The sequence below is a fragment of the Sminthopsis crassicaudata genome, chromosome 3, assembly GCF_048593235.1.
Source record: "Sminthopsis crassicaudata isolate SCR6 chromosome 3, ASM4859323v1, whole genome shotgun sequence".
Taxonomy (NCBI): Eukaryota; Metazoa; Chordata; class Mammalia; order Dasyuromorphia; family Dasyuridae; genus Sminthopsis; species Sminthopsis crassicaudata.
The window spans coordinates 262,080,864-262,094,785 of NC_133619.1; the positions used below are offsets into that span (position 1 = coordinate 262,080,864).

The 13,922-nt window shown below is 31.0% G+C and overlaps 1 protein-coding gene across 8 annotated transcripts in view; it reads left to right on the forward strand.

Moving 5' to 3' along the window:
* Positions 1-13,922, forward strand: part of TTC3 (tetratricopeptide repeat domain 3) — a 162,362-nt gene that overhangs the window by 73,357 nt on the left and 75,083 nt on the right. For all 8 annotated transcript variants that reach the window (XR_012488006.1, XR_012488005.1, XM_074300641.1 and 5 more), the window contains 6 exons: positions 5,523-5,583; positions 6,352-6,430; positions 10,115-10,249; positions 11,425-11,505; positions 12,161-12,273; positions 13,146-13,266. Coding sequence is in view for 6 of the 8 variants with exons in the window: in XM_074300641.1 (XP_074156742.1) it covers positions 5,523-5,583; positions 6,352-6,430; positions 10,115-10,249; positions 11,425-11,505; positions 12,161-12,273; positions 13,146-13,266 (590 nt within the window). In the remaining 2 variants the exon portion in view is untranslated. The remainder of the gene's footprint in view (positions 1-5,522; positions 5,584-6,351; positions 6,431-10,114; positions 10,250-11,424; positions 11,506-12,160; positions 12,274-13,145; positions 13,267-13,922) is intronic.

Genomic DNA, 13,922 nt, shown 5'->3' on the forward strand with positions numbered 1-13,922 from the left:
AGCTCATAGTCATGTTACCACCTTCAAGATATGCATTATATATGTATTACATGTATTATTGTTTGTCCAGTTGCATGTAAAAATCTAAACAATGCGTTTTCTTCATCCAATTTGTTTTTTTCTATGTGGGTGACTAGACCAATTTCTTTTTAATTATGAGTTTTATTGATCAGGCTCTGTGGTATTCCAGAACTCATTGTAATTCATGTAATGCTTTCTTCGATTAGGGAACATCTAAAGAACTTGGCCACAAATAGAAAGTCTTTTTGAGACTTTGTGTAAAATATATTCTAATATCCTTTATGAATGTGTTTCTATTTTCTGTTGCTATTCAGATCATTAAAGTTATGTCTGTGATTTCCTATGGAATTTTGTATGCTTTTAAACTAAACCTGGAAAATGCATTATTAAGGAGAGCTTCAGTGTTCTTGAATCTTATAAAATTCTTTTTGCTTTACAAATTTTTTGTAAAAATTGTTCTAAATCTAGTCATTTCATTTAACTACAGTTTATACAAGGCTTACTCCATTTTTCCAAAAGTATTCCATTTGTCATTTTTTATGGCAAAATGCTTTTCTATTATGTTCACAAACCCTAATTTGTTGAGCCATTACCAATTAATCGGATACTCCCTTAGTTTCCACTTCCTTATCATTATCCCCCCCCAAAAAAAATTGCTACAAATATTTTTTGTACATATGGGTCTTTTTCCTTGTTTCTTTGATTTACCAAGCCTGGTAGCAGTAGATCGGTGGGCATGTTACTATTAATGTCTAGTTTGAAATTGCTAAATAATTTTCTTGCTCTAAGTGCTCTTTCTACTACATTATGCTGTATTCTCACTTAACTTCTGTAAAGTTCTCTCTCATTTGTAAAACTGATGAGACTTGACTAGATGGTTTTTAAGTTTTCTACAAATTGTAAATTCTCTGGATTAAGTTTAATTATAAGTAGGTGCTTTGGAATTTTACAGTGTTCGACAAAGAACAGCACAATTGGGTTTATATGGATTCTCTTTAAATTTTAGGATGATACTGAATTACATAATTTCAGCTTTAGTTAGCTATTAGTAAGGACTTTCTCATGTTAATCTGAAATCAACTTTTTTGTAACATTGGCCTACTGAAAATATTTCTTCCTTTGGAAGCAGAAAATATTTCTCCTCAATTACACTAGCTACTAGCTAAGTCTTTCTCATTTGATCATGATTACAATATTGCTGTTACTGTTTATGCATTAGTTTATATAGGATTTCCCATGTTTTCCTGAAAACATCCTCTTCATTTCTTATAGCACAACCCCATTGTAATCTGTATTACAATTTGTTCAATTATTCCCCAGTTGATAAACACACTCTCACAATTTCAAATTTTCCATTTTCTTTGATCGCTTTGGTGTACAAACTTAGTGGTGGTCTTTCTAAATATACAATTTTATAGCCCTTTATGCATATTTCCAAATTTTTCTCCAGAATAGTTGAACCAGTTCACAACTCTACTGACAATTCCTTAGTGAATATATTTTCCTTCCTCTTTTCTGGCATCTGTCTTTTCTGATAGGTATGAAATGATACCTGAGTTGATTCGTTTTGCATTTCTCTAATCAGTAATGATTTAGACCATCTTTCTCATATATTAACTATAGAGATCACCTTGTTTTTGTTTTGTTTTTTCCTGAAAACTGCCTGTTTATATCATTTGACCATTTACCACTTGAGGAATAGCTCTTATTTTTATAAATTTGATTCAGTTACCTATATATTATTGAAATGAGACCTTTATCAGAGAAGCTTGTACATTTCTTTTTTTTGATAATGCTTTATTTGGGGGGGTACTTTTTAAGCAAATTTAAACTAATTAAACTAATCAGTAGTTTCCCTGATCATCTTTTAAAATTATATCTGTTTTTGCTTTTGCTTTGTCTGAAATCTTGATTGCTATCTTGACTTTTTTACTTCAGCTGAAGTGTAATATATCCTGCTTTATTATTCTGTGTGTGTCTTTCTATTTCAAGTGTGTCTTTTATAAACAAGATATTGTTACATATCTGGTTTCTATTCCTTTCTGCTATTTCTAGCACATTCTTCCATTTTATGCCTTAGTGCATCACTTTCACATTCACAGTTATGATGTTAATTGTGTTTCTCTCTGTTGCATTTTCTTCTATTTATATTTCTCTTTTTATCCTTTCCCTTGTCAGAAGTCTTTTTTTTTTTTTTTTTTTTGCTTTTGACCATTGCCTCTCTTAATCTGCCCTTCCTTTTATCATTTCTCCCTTTTTCTCTTATCCTCCTTCCCCTCCTATTTCCCTGCTGGCTAAAATAGATTTCTATACCAAACTTAGTGGTTGTGTATATGCATATATGTATTCTTCCCCTTTAAACAAGGTTCTTCTGAGAATTGAGGGGCAAGCATTGCTCACTACTCCTTTTCCTATTTGTCTTTCCACTATAAGATCTCTTTGAATGCCTCTTTTAGGTGAAATAATTTCTCATTCTCCCTCTCCCTTCCTCTTCTCTTAGTGCATTTTTCTGTTTTTTTTTTTTAATTTTGTTTTTGAGATCATTGTAACATAATTAACTCATTCCCATGCCTGCTCTCTATGTAGACTCCTTCTAACTGCTCAAATAATAATAAAATGTCATTTTCCTATTTAAGAATGTAAAGTTTGATTTTTCTTGAGTCCCTCATGATATCTTTCATGTTTACATTATTATGCTTCTCTTGAGTTTTGTGTGTTTGAATGTCACATTTTACATTCAACTCTGGTTTCATCAGAAATGCTTAAAGTTCCTCTATTTCATTAAATGTCTATTTCTACCCTGAAGGATTATACTCAGTTTTGCTGGATGGGTTATTCTTGATTTCTGTCCTAGTTTCTTTGCCTTTGAAATATCATATTCCAAGCTCCTTTATACTAGTAACTGCTAAATCCTATGTGATCATGACTTTGGATGGATGTGGTTTCTTTCTGACTGGTATTTTGCAGTATTTTGCTCTTGCTCAGGGAACTCTGCTATATTTGTGGGAGTTTTCTCTTTCAGGAGGTGATCGGTAGATTTAAAAAAAAAATTTGCCCTCTGACTCTAAGATAATAGGGAAGTTTTCCTTTATGATTTCTTGAAATATATTTAGGCTTTTAAAAAAAATTATGGTTTTCAGGTAGTCCAAATAATTCTTAAACTATTTCCCCTCAATCTTTTGTTTAGGTCAATTCACTGATGGGATATTTTATACGTTTTTTATTTCTTTTTTATTCCTTTGACTTTTTTGAATATTTCTTAATGCCTCATGGAATCATTATCTTTCATTTATCCAATTCTAATTTTAAAGGAATTAATTTTTTCAGTGAGCTTTTATATCTCTTTTTCTACTTGACCAATGTGGCTTTTTAAGGTGTTTTCTTAATTATTTTCTTTTGTGTGTGGGAGTACCTCTTTTATCAAGCTGTTAATTCTTTTTTTCATGATTTTCTTATACCACTCTCATTCTTTCCCCATTTTTTTTCTCTACCAGTCTTACTAACTCTGCTCTCCTAAGGATTTGGGACATATATTTTTCTCTTTTTAGCTAGTAAGTGTATGAGACCAGATTTGCACTCAGGTTATCCTGACTCACGTAGCTGCCTCAGTTTTTACATTTTTAAATAAAATTTTATTTTATTTAGAAATGGAAAAAAAAAACTATCATCCTGCTACAATTGGATTTGAGTCTTCTTTATCTTTCCTTCCTCTTGCTCTAGGAAGAGTTAATTACTGGAGGTTTTTGTTTGTTTTTAAGAGAGAGAGAGTAATAAGATCAAATCATTGTCTTTAATATTTGGCAAATGGTATTAATGTGAGTTATTTTTGAGAAGGACTATAAAAATCAATTGGGAAATTTTTGTTGTCCAAGTAATTATTAAAGATTTGGCCTCGGAATCAAGAAAGCCTGAATTCAAGGTCAGACATGCTGGATTTGTGAGGCTGGATGCTTCTCAAGTCTTTAGGCAATTTATCTCAGACCGAGTTATAGAGAAAATGCTGCTTAGCATTGGTAGAGAGACTTTTCTTATCTTAGATTTCTCTAGACTAGTAAAATAAGTTCAGTTCTTACCCCCTTTAAGTGATAATAGCCTGAAATAGATTGGGGACATTGAAAATGAAGAGCAAGATAGGGGTACAAAAGAGATTAGAAAAGGCAAGAGAACTTAGTGATTGTGTATGTGGGATGAAGGAGAGAGAAATGGTAAATGTGGTTCAAGATATTAAGTTGAACAATGATGTTGCTAACAGAAGTAGAGGATTCAGAACAGAAAACCTGCTTTTGAGGGAAGTTGAGTTTTAATTTTAAATATACTGAGTTTTATTTACTCCTAAATAGAATTTTCTGGCAGATAGCTTAGATGTGAGATGCTGGAGATTTAGGACTTTTGAGATATAGCATGATAGTGAAAAAGACTGATGAATTTGTATTTGAGAAGACTTGGATTCAAGCCCTGTATAATCCTGAATGAGTCACTTAACTTTCTACTCCTCAGTTTCCTTATCTGTAAACTGAGAATAATATTATCTGGACTACATTCTTTACAAGATTATGGTTAGGCTCAAGTGAGATGATGTATATAAAGCCTTTTATTTAAAGTTAGCCAATATACTAGCATTTATTAAATGTACCATTGTATTAAATACTAGAGATACCAAGAAAGGCAGAAAACAGTACCCATTCTCATAGAGTTTAGTCTGATTGAGGTAAAACATGCAAATAACTTTGTATAAATAAACTATAGATAAAATAAATTGGGAATAATCTCAGAGGGATGGCATTGAGAGTATCTTTTTGTTGTTGTTATATGTAGCTGTTGGATTTATGAACATGTAAGTCATCTTTTGGCAAAATTTGCTGAAACGAGGAAAAGAAGAATAAAGAGAGAAAAATAGAGAACCAAATCATCCTACATCTCTAGAAACATTTATTTTCAAAGGTTAGGCAAAGGAAACAGAGCTTATAACAGAGAAGGGGAAAAACCTACTTATATTTTTCTGGATATTTTTGAAATCTGTTTTTTTCTAAAATCTTAGCGTATAAATTTTACTGTGTCCAGCATTAACCTACTATCTGCATAATGAAGAGGTTGGTTTCTTACATTTATGAATTACCAACTAATTTATAGTTGTTGGTAAGAACTCCCAAGTTGAATAGTATTTTCCCCATTGATTTCTCTATTTTATGAAAGATGGAGTAGTTTAATAAAGCAAGTCAAGAATTTATTAAGCCCTCCTTTTTTAGGAGAACTAGACTTTTGTTAGAAATTATAATAATTGATATGCTCCAATAGTAATATGACTTGCCACTGTGCTAAAAGTTTTTTATTGTGAAACCATGTATAAACCTTCATTTGATTATGTATTCTGGCTTATACTCTAGCAATAAGATAATTTCCCTCTTTAAAATGCTTTCCGCCATGTTTCCCTCTTAGATATGTATATCTCTGTACAAGCATTTAGACATATACACAAACATCAAAATTTCTTCTATCCACAGGTCATAATCCTAAATTTAAAGGAAAATCAAAGAATAAAAGCGATGATGTAGGAAAACCAAGGTATGAATTTTTCTGATGTGTTAAGGAATCAAATTATAAATTAATATGTTTCTTTAAGTGTATTGTAGTAATATGTCATATGGCATTTAAAGCCACATTCATAATAGGATGCTATGCTGTACTATAAGTCTCCTGTTTAAGAATTTTTAAAATTACCTGTTTACTTATATTTTCTATAATTTTTCTAAAATGCAAGGCTAACTGTGTCACTCTTACTCAAAAAACTCCAATTGTACAATGTTGCCTTTAGGATCATTAGTATCTGTTTAGCTTAAAAGCCTACAGAAGCTGGCCCCAATCTGCCTTTCCAGTTATGTACATTACTCCTCTTCCTACACTCTAGTTCAGTCAAATCAACAATTTGTTATTTTTTCATAGACAATACTTTCTGGACTTTTAACAGACTTTTTCCCATGCCTAGAATGCATTTCCACTTTGCTCCTGCTTCTTAATCATCTTTGTTTTCTTCAAAACTCTGTTCAGGCAATTTCAGCATGAAGCTAGTTCTATCCCTTTTCCAGCTTTAAAATTATTTTTTTTAAACTTGTACTTATATTGAATATATTTACTTCTGTGTGTTATTTCTTCTGATAGAATAAAAGTTCCTTAAGGGCAGGTTCTGTCTGTCTGTCTCTTTTAATCCCTAGAATTTAACATGATACCAGGAATTGTGAGTTCTAAATGTTTCTTAATTGTTAGGACCACTTGCCACTTTATCAAATTGACTAAATTTGCTTAACTTTTGAATATATCTCTTTTAAATTCTAGCCTACAACTGAATTTACAAATAGATTTACAAAGCTTATTGGACAAACAATTCAGTAAATCTTCCAGAGCTGTACAACAGGTAATTATGTTTGTTGACAAGAATAACAATTCACATTTTGATCATGCTTGCCTCTTCACAATCTTGTGAGGTTGATAATGGAAATATTACCTATCTTATTTAAATTATAGATAAGGAATCAGGCTCAGAGAAGACTAATGACTTGCCCAGGTTCACATACCAGATAAGTGTTAACCCAGATGTGAACTCAGGTCTTTTAACAAGAGTTCTTTCTGTCCTTCCACTGCTACTTAAGTGAAATAAATATTTTTTGGTAGAAGATAGTATTCTGATCAAAACATATTGGCAGATTTTTCTCTTATTCTTTGCTAAAAATAAATATTTCTAGTCATTGTTGGTTTTTGCATTTCATTTTCTCATTTTTACATACAAAATTTATTAAATGTGTTTTGGCATAAGTTCCAAATTAAAGTCAGTGCCAATAATAATTTGATAATCTTAATGATAGAAAGTTAAAATGTATTAGAGGAAACAGACTTGCAAAATTATCCTTAAAGTCAATTAGTATTATAGATCAGCAATTATTTGTGTTTCAGTTGTGTGAAATCTGAAAGTAATTCACAAGTAAAGACTGCCTATTCCTAAAAAGATTTAACATAGCTTTTCTGTAGCTGATGTATTTTTGTTATTAAAAAAATCTTTGTTCACTAGTGGTAAAAACTCTAAAAATTATGGGATAATTAGAAGTTCATTCTTTGACTTAAGTAAATATAGATTTAAAACAACCTCCTACGAAATTGCATTTCTGTTTTACTGTAATGTGCCCAAAATCACAATGCTTTTTGAACAGTTTAGTAAGACAAGTATTTTTTTTTCTTGAAGCATGTTAAACAGTTTTTTGTTTGTAGTAGGAGAGTTAATAGATTTATGATAACCTAAGTTAATAAGAAAAAACTATTCTATGTAAATTAAAACACCATTTTTGAAAGTATGATATAAAAACTGAAAGAATGTTTTTTGCAATATTAGATTGAAGGAAAAATAGTATCGCCTAAGTGAGTACATATTTTCTGTATGATTAAAAAAAAAAAAAAAAAAGATAAGGGAAATAGAAGGCAATGTGATAAAATAGAAAAAAGACCTGGATTAGAATACCATCTTTATTGCTTACTACCTGTATGCACTTTTGGATAGTCATTTAATATTTCTTATCTCAGTTTCCTTATCTACCAAATGAGATTGTTGGGGGAAATGGCCTCCTTCTAATTCTTACTCTGTAATCATAGGCTACAGCAGAATAGGACAGTGAAAGATGTTGCCAATTTATAGGCCTTTCCCCCACTTTTGTAGATATTTTTTTCACAACGGCATTTGTTTATTTGCTAGTTACTTCATCAATAAACAGATTGAATATCTCCAAAGTCCATTTTAGTCCTAAAATTCTGCTTCTTTTTTTTTTTTTAAAGAGCATATTACTCGTAGGTTTAGTAGTTAAATAAATACAACATTAATGGGGATCCCTTATATTTAATAATGCTTTTTAACATTCAGTACTTAATGGATATCATTTAAAATGTCTTAGGGAACCATAGAAATAGAAGGATAAAACATTGTAACAAACATTATTAATGCAGTATGAAAATTTGTCTAATCTTTCTTTTGAGGATGTTTAGCGTGATATTTACAAATCCTTTTGCAATTATCTTTTGATAACTATTACCGTCTTAGTCACTGTGGTGCGACATGGTAAACCAGGGGATACATGCAGCAAACTCTACAACTTTCCCCTGGCACGCCTTACCATTTTCCCCCTATGCCATCCCCTTTGTTTAAACTGATTTTTTCATCATCCTCATCACATTCTTTAAGAGAAGATACAAGATTTTTTTTTCTTTCTCTCTTGCTCTGCTCTTTGAAAGTAGCTGCTATAATTTGGAACTATGCTCAAAAAGTTATCAAACTGTGGATCCCTTTGATCCAGCAGTATTTCTATGGGGCTTATATCCCAAAGAGATATTAAAGGAGGGAAAGGGACCCACATGTGCAAAATGTTTGTGGTAGCCCTTTTTGTAGTGGCAAGAAACTGGAAACTTATTGGATGCCCATCAATTGGAGAATGGCTGAATAAATTATGGTACATGAATGTTATGGAATATTATCATTCTGTAAGAAATGACCAGAAGGATGATTTCAGAGAGTCCTGGAGAGATATATATGAACTGATGCTAAATGAAATGAGCAGAACCAGATTATTGTACACAGCAACATCAATATTATATGATGAACTTGTCAGTTCCAGTTGTTCAGTAATGAAGAGAGCCATCTACCAGAGAGAGGACTATGGGAGCTGAGTGTAAACCACAATATGGCATTTTCACTCTTTCTGTTGTTATTTGCATTTTTTTTTTCTTTCTCGGGTTTTTTTTTTTTTTCCTTCTTGATCCTATTTTTTTCTTATGCAGCAAGATAACTGTATAAATGTGTGTGTGTGTGTGTGTGCATGTGTGTGTATGTAGACACACACACACACACACACACACACACACACATATATATATATATATATATATATATATATATAGGATTTAACATATATTTTAACATATTTAACATGTATTGGAGTACCTGCCATTTGGGGGTGGGGTGGGGGGAAAGAGTAGAAAATTGGAAAAAGAGTAGAAAAATGGAGCAGAAGGTTTTGCAAGAGTCAGTATTGAAAAATATGCATATGCTTTGTAAATAAAAAGCTATAATAAAATGTTTTTTCTAAGTAGCTGCTCTACAGTATAGAAATTCTAAACTATTTTTAATAGATATATAATAATATTACATGAAAAATTTAAAAGTGACTCCTACATGCTATAAGAAATTTGTTATTTTTATTTGAACTCTTTTTCTTAATTGACCTGTTTCTCTCAAGTCTTGACCTGGTTATTATCTCATTCTCCATTGAAGTGCCTTCCTTACTATTTGGAAATCTCAATATTTGGTTTAGAAATTTCTCATTTTTTGTTATTCTCAGTCTATCTTTTCACTTCTTGTTGGTTTAAGTAAAGCAAATCCCCATAGTGGCAAGCTCTGTCCTTGATGGCCAAATTGTCTTGGAAAAAGTAGTTTCCCCAGATTGCCATCAGCCAAGGAACTACAAAGCTAGGACTTAATGATTTCCTTCAAAATTAATGGATCATTAATAAGATATCAAGTCCTTGTAGTGATAGAGTTCTTGATGAATATTAATTTCAGTACCAATGTCAGAAACTGATCTGAAATTTAATATCCATTGTAACTATGTCAGTTCTAACTAAATAGTTAACTGATGGCTGTTCTTACTTGAAACATTTTAATTGATTCCTGAAAATACATCAGGCCAATATGTGTTTAGCCTACAGACAACATTCATTTTCTACAGAATGGTGGAATACACCTCTTCTAATTTATGGCACTATCAGGGATATTAGACACAAAATTATAGCACTTGATTTCTAGATTTTACAAAGTCGGAAGACACTGTTCTTTAGAGGTAATATATTTCATTAATATAAATACAGAATTTTATAAACAAATTTCTATTATTGTGAAGGAAAACCTTTAATGGAATTTTGTAACATGAAGATTTTTGTTCAGGGTATTTGTAAATATAATTAGTCATAAATTATAGGGAATTTGCCACCTTGTTACAACTTAAATGAGGAAATTTATAATTCTCGATTTGTAAAAAATATAAATTTTCTTTAATTTTTTCAGGATTTTGCTATATTGATAAAAATGCTGCAGTCCCTCATCGAAGAAGGTTGTACAGCTTTGATGGACCAACATTGTCGTAGTGCAGCCAAAGCTTTTTCACGGTTGTTAAGTGATTTAGATCCCAATAAATTGAAGGTAAAATTGCCAAGTAAAATCATACTTATTGCTAGTAGAACATATTAAATATTATGTTGTATAGTAAGTAAAAATTACAACTTTTAAGTTTATAATAGACTTAAGACAAGTATAAGTTCTTATTAAAACTACTGAAAACTAAAATTCAGAGCCATGAGAAGGTAATACTTTACCATTCAGTTTAAGTATGATAATTACCATTCTTTATGTGAGCTTGTTACAGTACTTCAGTTTATTTCAATTTGATTTCTTTGTTCTTTCTTGAAATATTTGGAGGAAAAAATAAAATAAAAACATATATATATATATATATATGTATGTGTGTGTGTGTGTGTGTGTGATGTGTGGATGTTTATAAATACATATATAATGCAGTATGTAAATTTTAAAATGTGCTAAAATGTCATTGTTATTACTGCTGCTTCTCACTTGGAAAAATTCTGGTCATATATTCCATTTAGAAACAATTAGGCATATTTTGGAGAAAGACTAGTATAACAGAAAGTATTAAGTCTTTTCAGGTTATCTTTTAGGGTTTTTCTAGCTAAACCTAGATATTGTTCTGTGATCTTTGTCTCTGTACTTTTAAATAAAATAAAATCTAATTAAATTGGATTCCTGTTCCAATTTGAAATTTGTGATAATTTGATAGGCATTGTGTTCATTTGTAATTGGATGCTGATAATTGGAAAAAGAGCATTAGCTCTAACCTAAACTTATTAAAAACCTATTCAAAAGAGCATTTCCTGAGCACTTAAAAATATTCATTTTAAGTGAAAGACTAATAGTTGATTGCACATCATTCTTATTCACTAAAGATCTTTAAGGGATAGCTGCTAGACAAGGTAAGGTACTTCATGTTTCAATATGTACTTGAAAAATCATAGTATTTTATCTTTTTTAAAAAAACATAATTGATCTTGCTCACATTTAGTACAAATTACTAATGTAAGTGGATAAGAATTAATTTGAGAGAGCAATGTGAAGAGTTTCAAGAGAAGAATTAGATTCTAGTATTGGCTTTGTTTGTACATGGTCTTTTGATGTTAGTGAGTCAAGTAACTCTCCAAGCCTCTGCACCCATTTCTTTTTTTTAAATCAGCGAGATTACCTAAATGATTCTTTGTAGCTCTAAAATTTGGTAATTCTATTTTTAAATCTTTTTTTATTGACAGCAACTGAACCTTGCCCTTATTAACTATGTCCTAGTAATCTATGGTTATGCCATCTCTCTCCTTGGAATAGGAATGCCTGAGGTAAGTTTTAGGAGAATTTTAAATGAATTAAAATTTTGACATTATTAGGAGATGTATACCTAGATGTAGAAGAATATTTTTTCCATGTAAAAGGCGTCTTATGATTTTCCTTTTTTTTTCTTTAGCATATTTCCATTGTTTCCTTATTAAAATTGGAGGTGGAGGTAGGGAAAGATTCTGTGACTAGAAATATAATTCTGCTTTAATCTTTTTTTAAAAACAACAACAACAAAACCTATGTTAGAGTCTTTTACTAAATGTGAAATGTATTAATCAAAAATTATTTATTAAGTACTTCTGTGTGCTAGGCACTGGAAATACAAATAATTCAGTAATCCCTACTCTTAAGATACTTTATACTCTAATGAGGAAAGTATACATATATAAATAATATATTTTTAAAAATACTTCAACTAGATAATGGCAACAAAACATCTAAAATTAAACTTTCATGTAGCATAATACATACATGAATGGATCAATGGGGGTGTTTTGTGTGTGTTCATCACAATTCTATAAAGTACATTCTTGCTATTTTAATTTATCTGTCCCTTGAATAGTTTTGCTTGGCCACTTCTAGAAGCCAGAATCTTTTTGCTTTCCTAATTTTTCCTTTTTTATGTTTATGTCATCATCATTTTTATTACTTTTAAAGGAATTATCAGAGGCTGAATATCAATTTAAGAGAATTATTGAGCAATACCCCAATGAAGGAGTTGATTGTTTAGCCTATTTTGGAATTGGAAAAGTATATTTGAAAAAAAATAGGTGAGTATAATAACATTTTTGAGTTTTGAGCTGATAGCTATCATGTTTGAGTAGCCAGTTATGGAGTATTCCCAGTATCTATAAGGATTAAACGTTGCATGTAATAATGGTTTCCCTTTTAGAAAACTTCTAATGTTAATATCCATAAACCACCAGTTAATTGCAAATTACTTTAAGGATTTTCCTTTCATTACCACTTTTGATATTCCACTTCTTCCCATAGCCTTCCCTGATTCTTGCCCATTTGGACTCCATACAGAACTTTATTTTGTAGCTTTCTAATGAATTTGTCATGTCATATTGCTATAATAGAGTCTTTTATTAATTTCCTTCCCCACACATTGCTGTAAACTCTTTGAAGAGAAAAATGGAAAGCCATTTTGGGGTATTGTTGGGGTTCTGGACAAAAATTTAGAAGGGAAGAGAAAAAACTTCAACCTTTTTTCCTAGAGAGAGGTAGGAAACTCAAATTTCCATCTTCTTTCTGTTGGACCTTTAAATTTAAATAACTGAAGTTATAAACTTTAGAGAGTGTTTTCCTAGTTATTGCTTCTCCATGTGACCTGACATGGTTTTACCTCTCTTTTTTAGTTCATCTGTAATTCCCCTCCCTGAGCCTCAGTTTTCTCATCTGAAAAATGAAGATAGTTTTTAGGGTTCTTTCTCAGTCCAAATCTTTAAAAAAGCTTATAATCTCACTGCAAAAGCAACAAGAATACTTACACATGAAATAATTAGTGAACATTTTAGTGCTCAACTAAATATTACTTACTATAGTAAAATAGTTTAGAGAAGAGTATGAATGAATTGGAATATAAGAGAAGGCTATATTGTGTCATCTTTAAAGGTCATGTTCTTCATTCTTACTTTAGATTTTCAGATGCCCTTGGTCATTTTCAAAAATCTAAAACTATGATTAAACTTATTCCTGGAGTGTTGACTTGGCCTACAACTAATGTGATTATTGAAGAGTCTCAAGCTGAGAAATTGCAGGTAAATCTTTATAGTGACTTTTATTTCATAAGAAATTAAATGCTCCAATCACACTACTTTATCAGTCTGACTACTATTGAATATCTTTCCTATGTAAAAGAGTAGAGAGGTAATGAATCCTATTTTTTTTCCCTTTCCCTCCCTCCACTCCCCCTCTTCCCACTACTATATTAAAATAATACATAGTTTATACTCAGCAAATAACAATAACAAAGCTTTTTTTTTTTTTAATCATCCATGAGTTGATCTTGGAGCTAAAGCTCCAAGCACATTCTGCATATGCTTAGGCACACTTAATATACTGGTTGTTCATCATAGTTGCTCTAGCTTTTGATGTGTTTTTGAAGCCTTAACATTTCCAGAGTGAATTTGATGATATATATCTCTGAGTTGATGATATATGTGAGAGACAATCTAGGATTAAGTTTCCACAGAGAAGTTAAAATTCAGTTCCTCAGAAACTGTGAGCAGATAATAAGAAATACTGAAAAGGTGAGTTTCCAAAGAAAGTTGTAAGCCTCAAAGTAATGTAAGATAATAAGTATCTCTTTCTGACCAATGAGCTTTCAGGAGAAGAGACTCACTTGACTTCAAACTTTTTGTGCCTTCCTAGGCTGTGCTTTCTCAGGCAATCATATCTACTTAATCTGAGCATA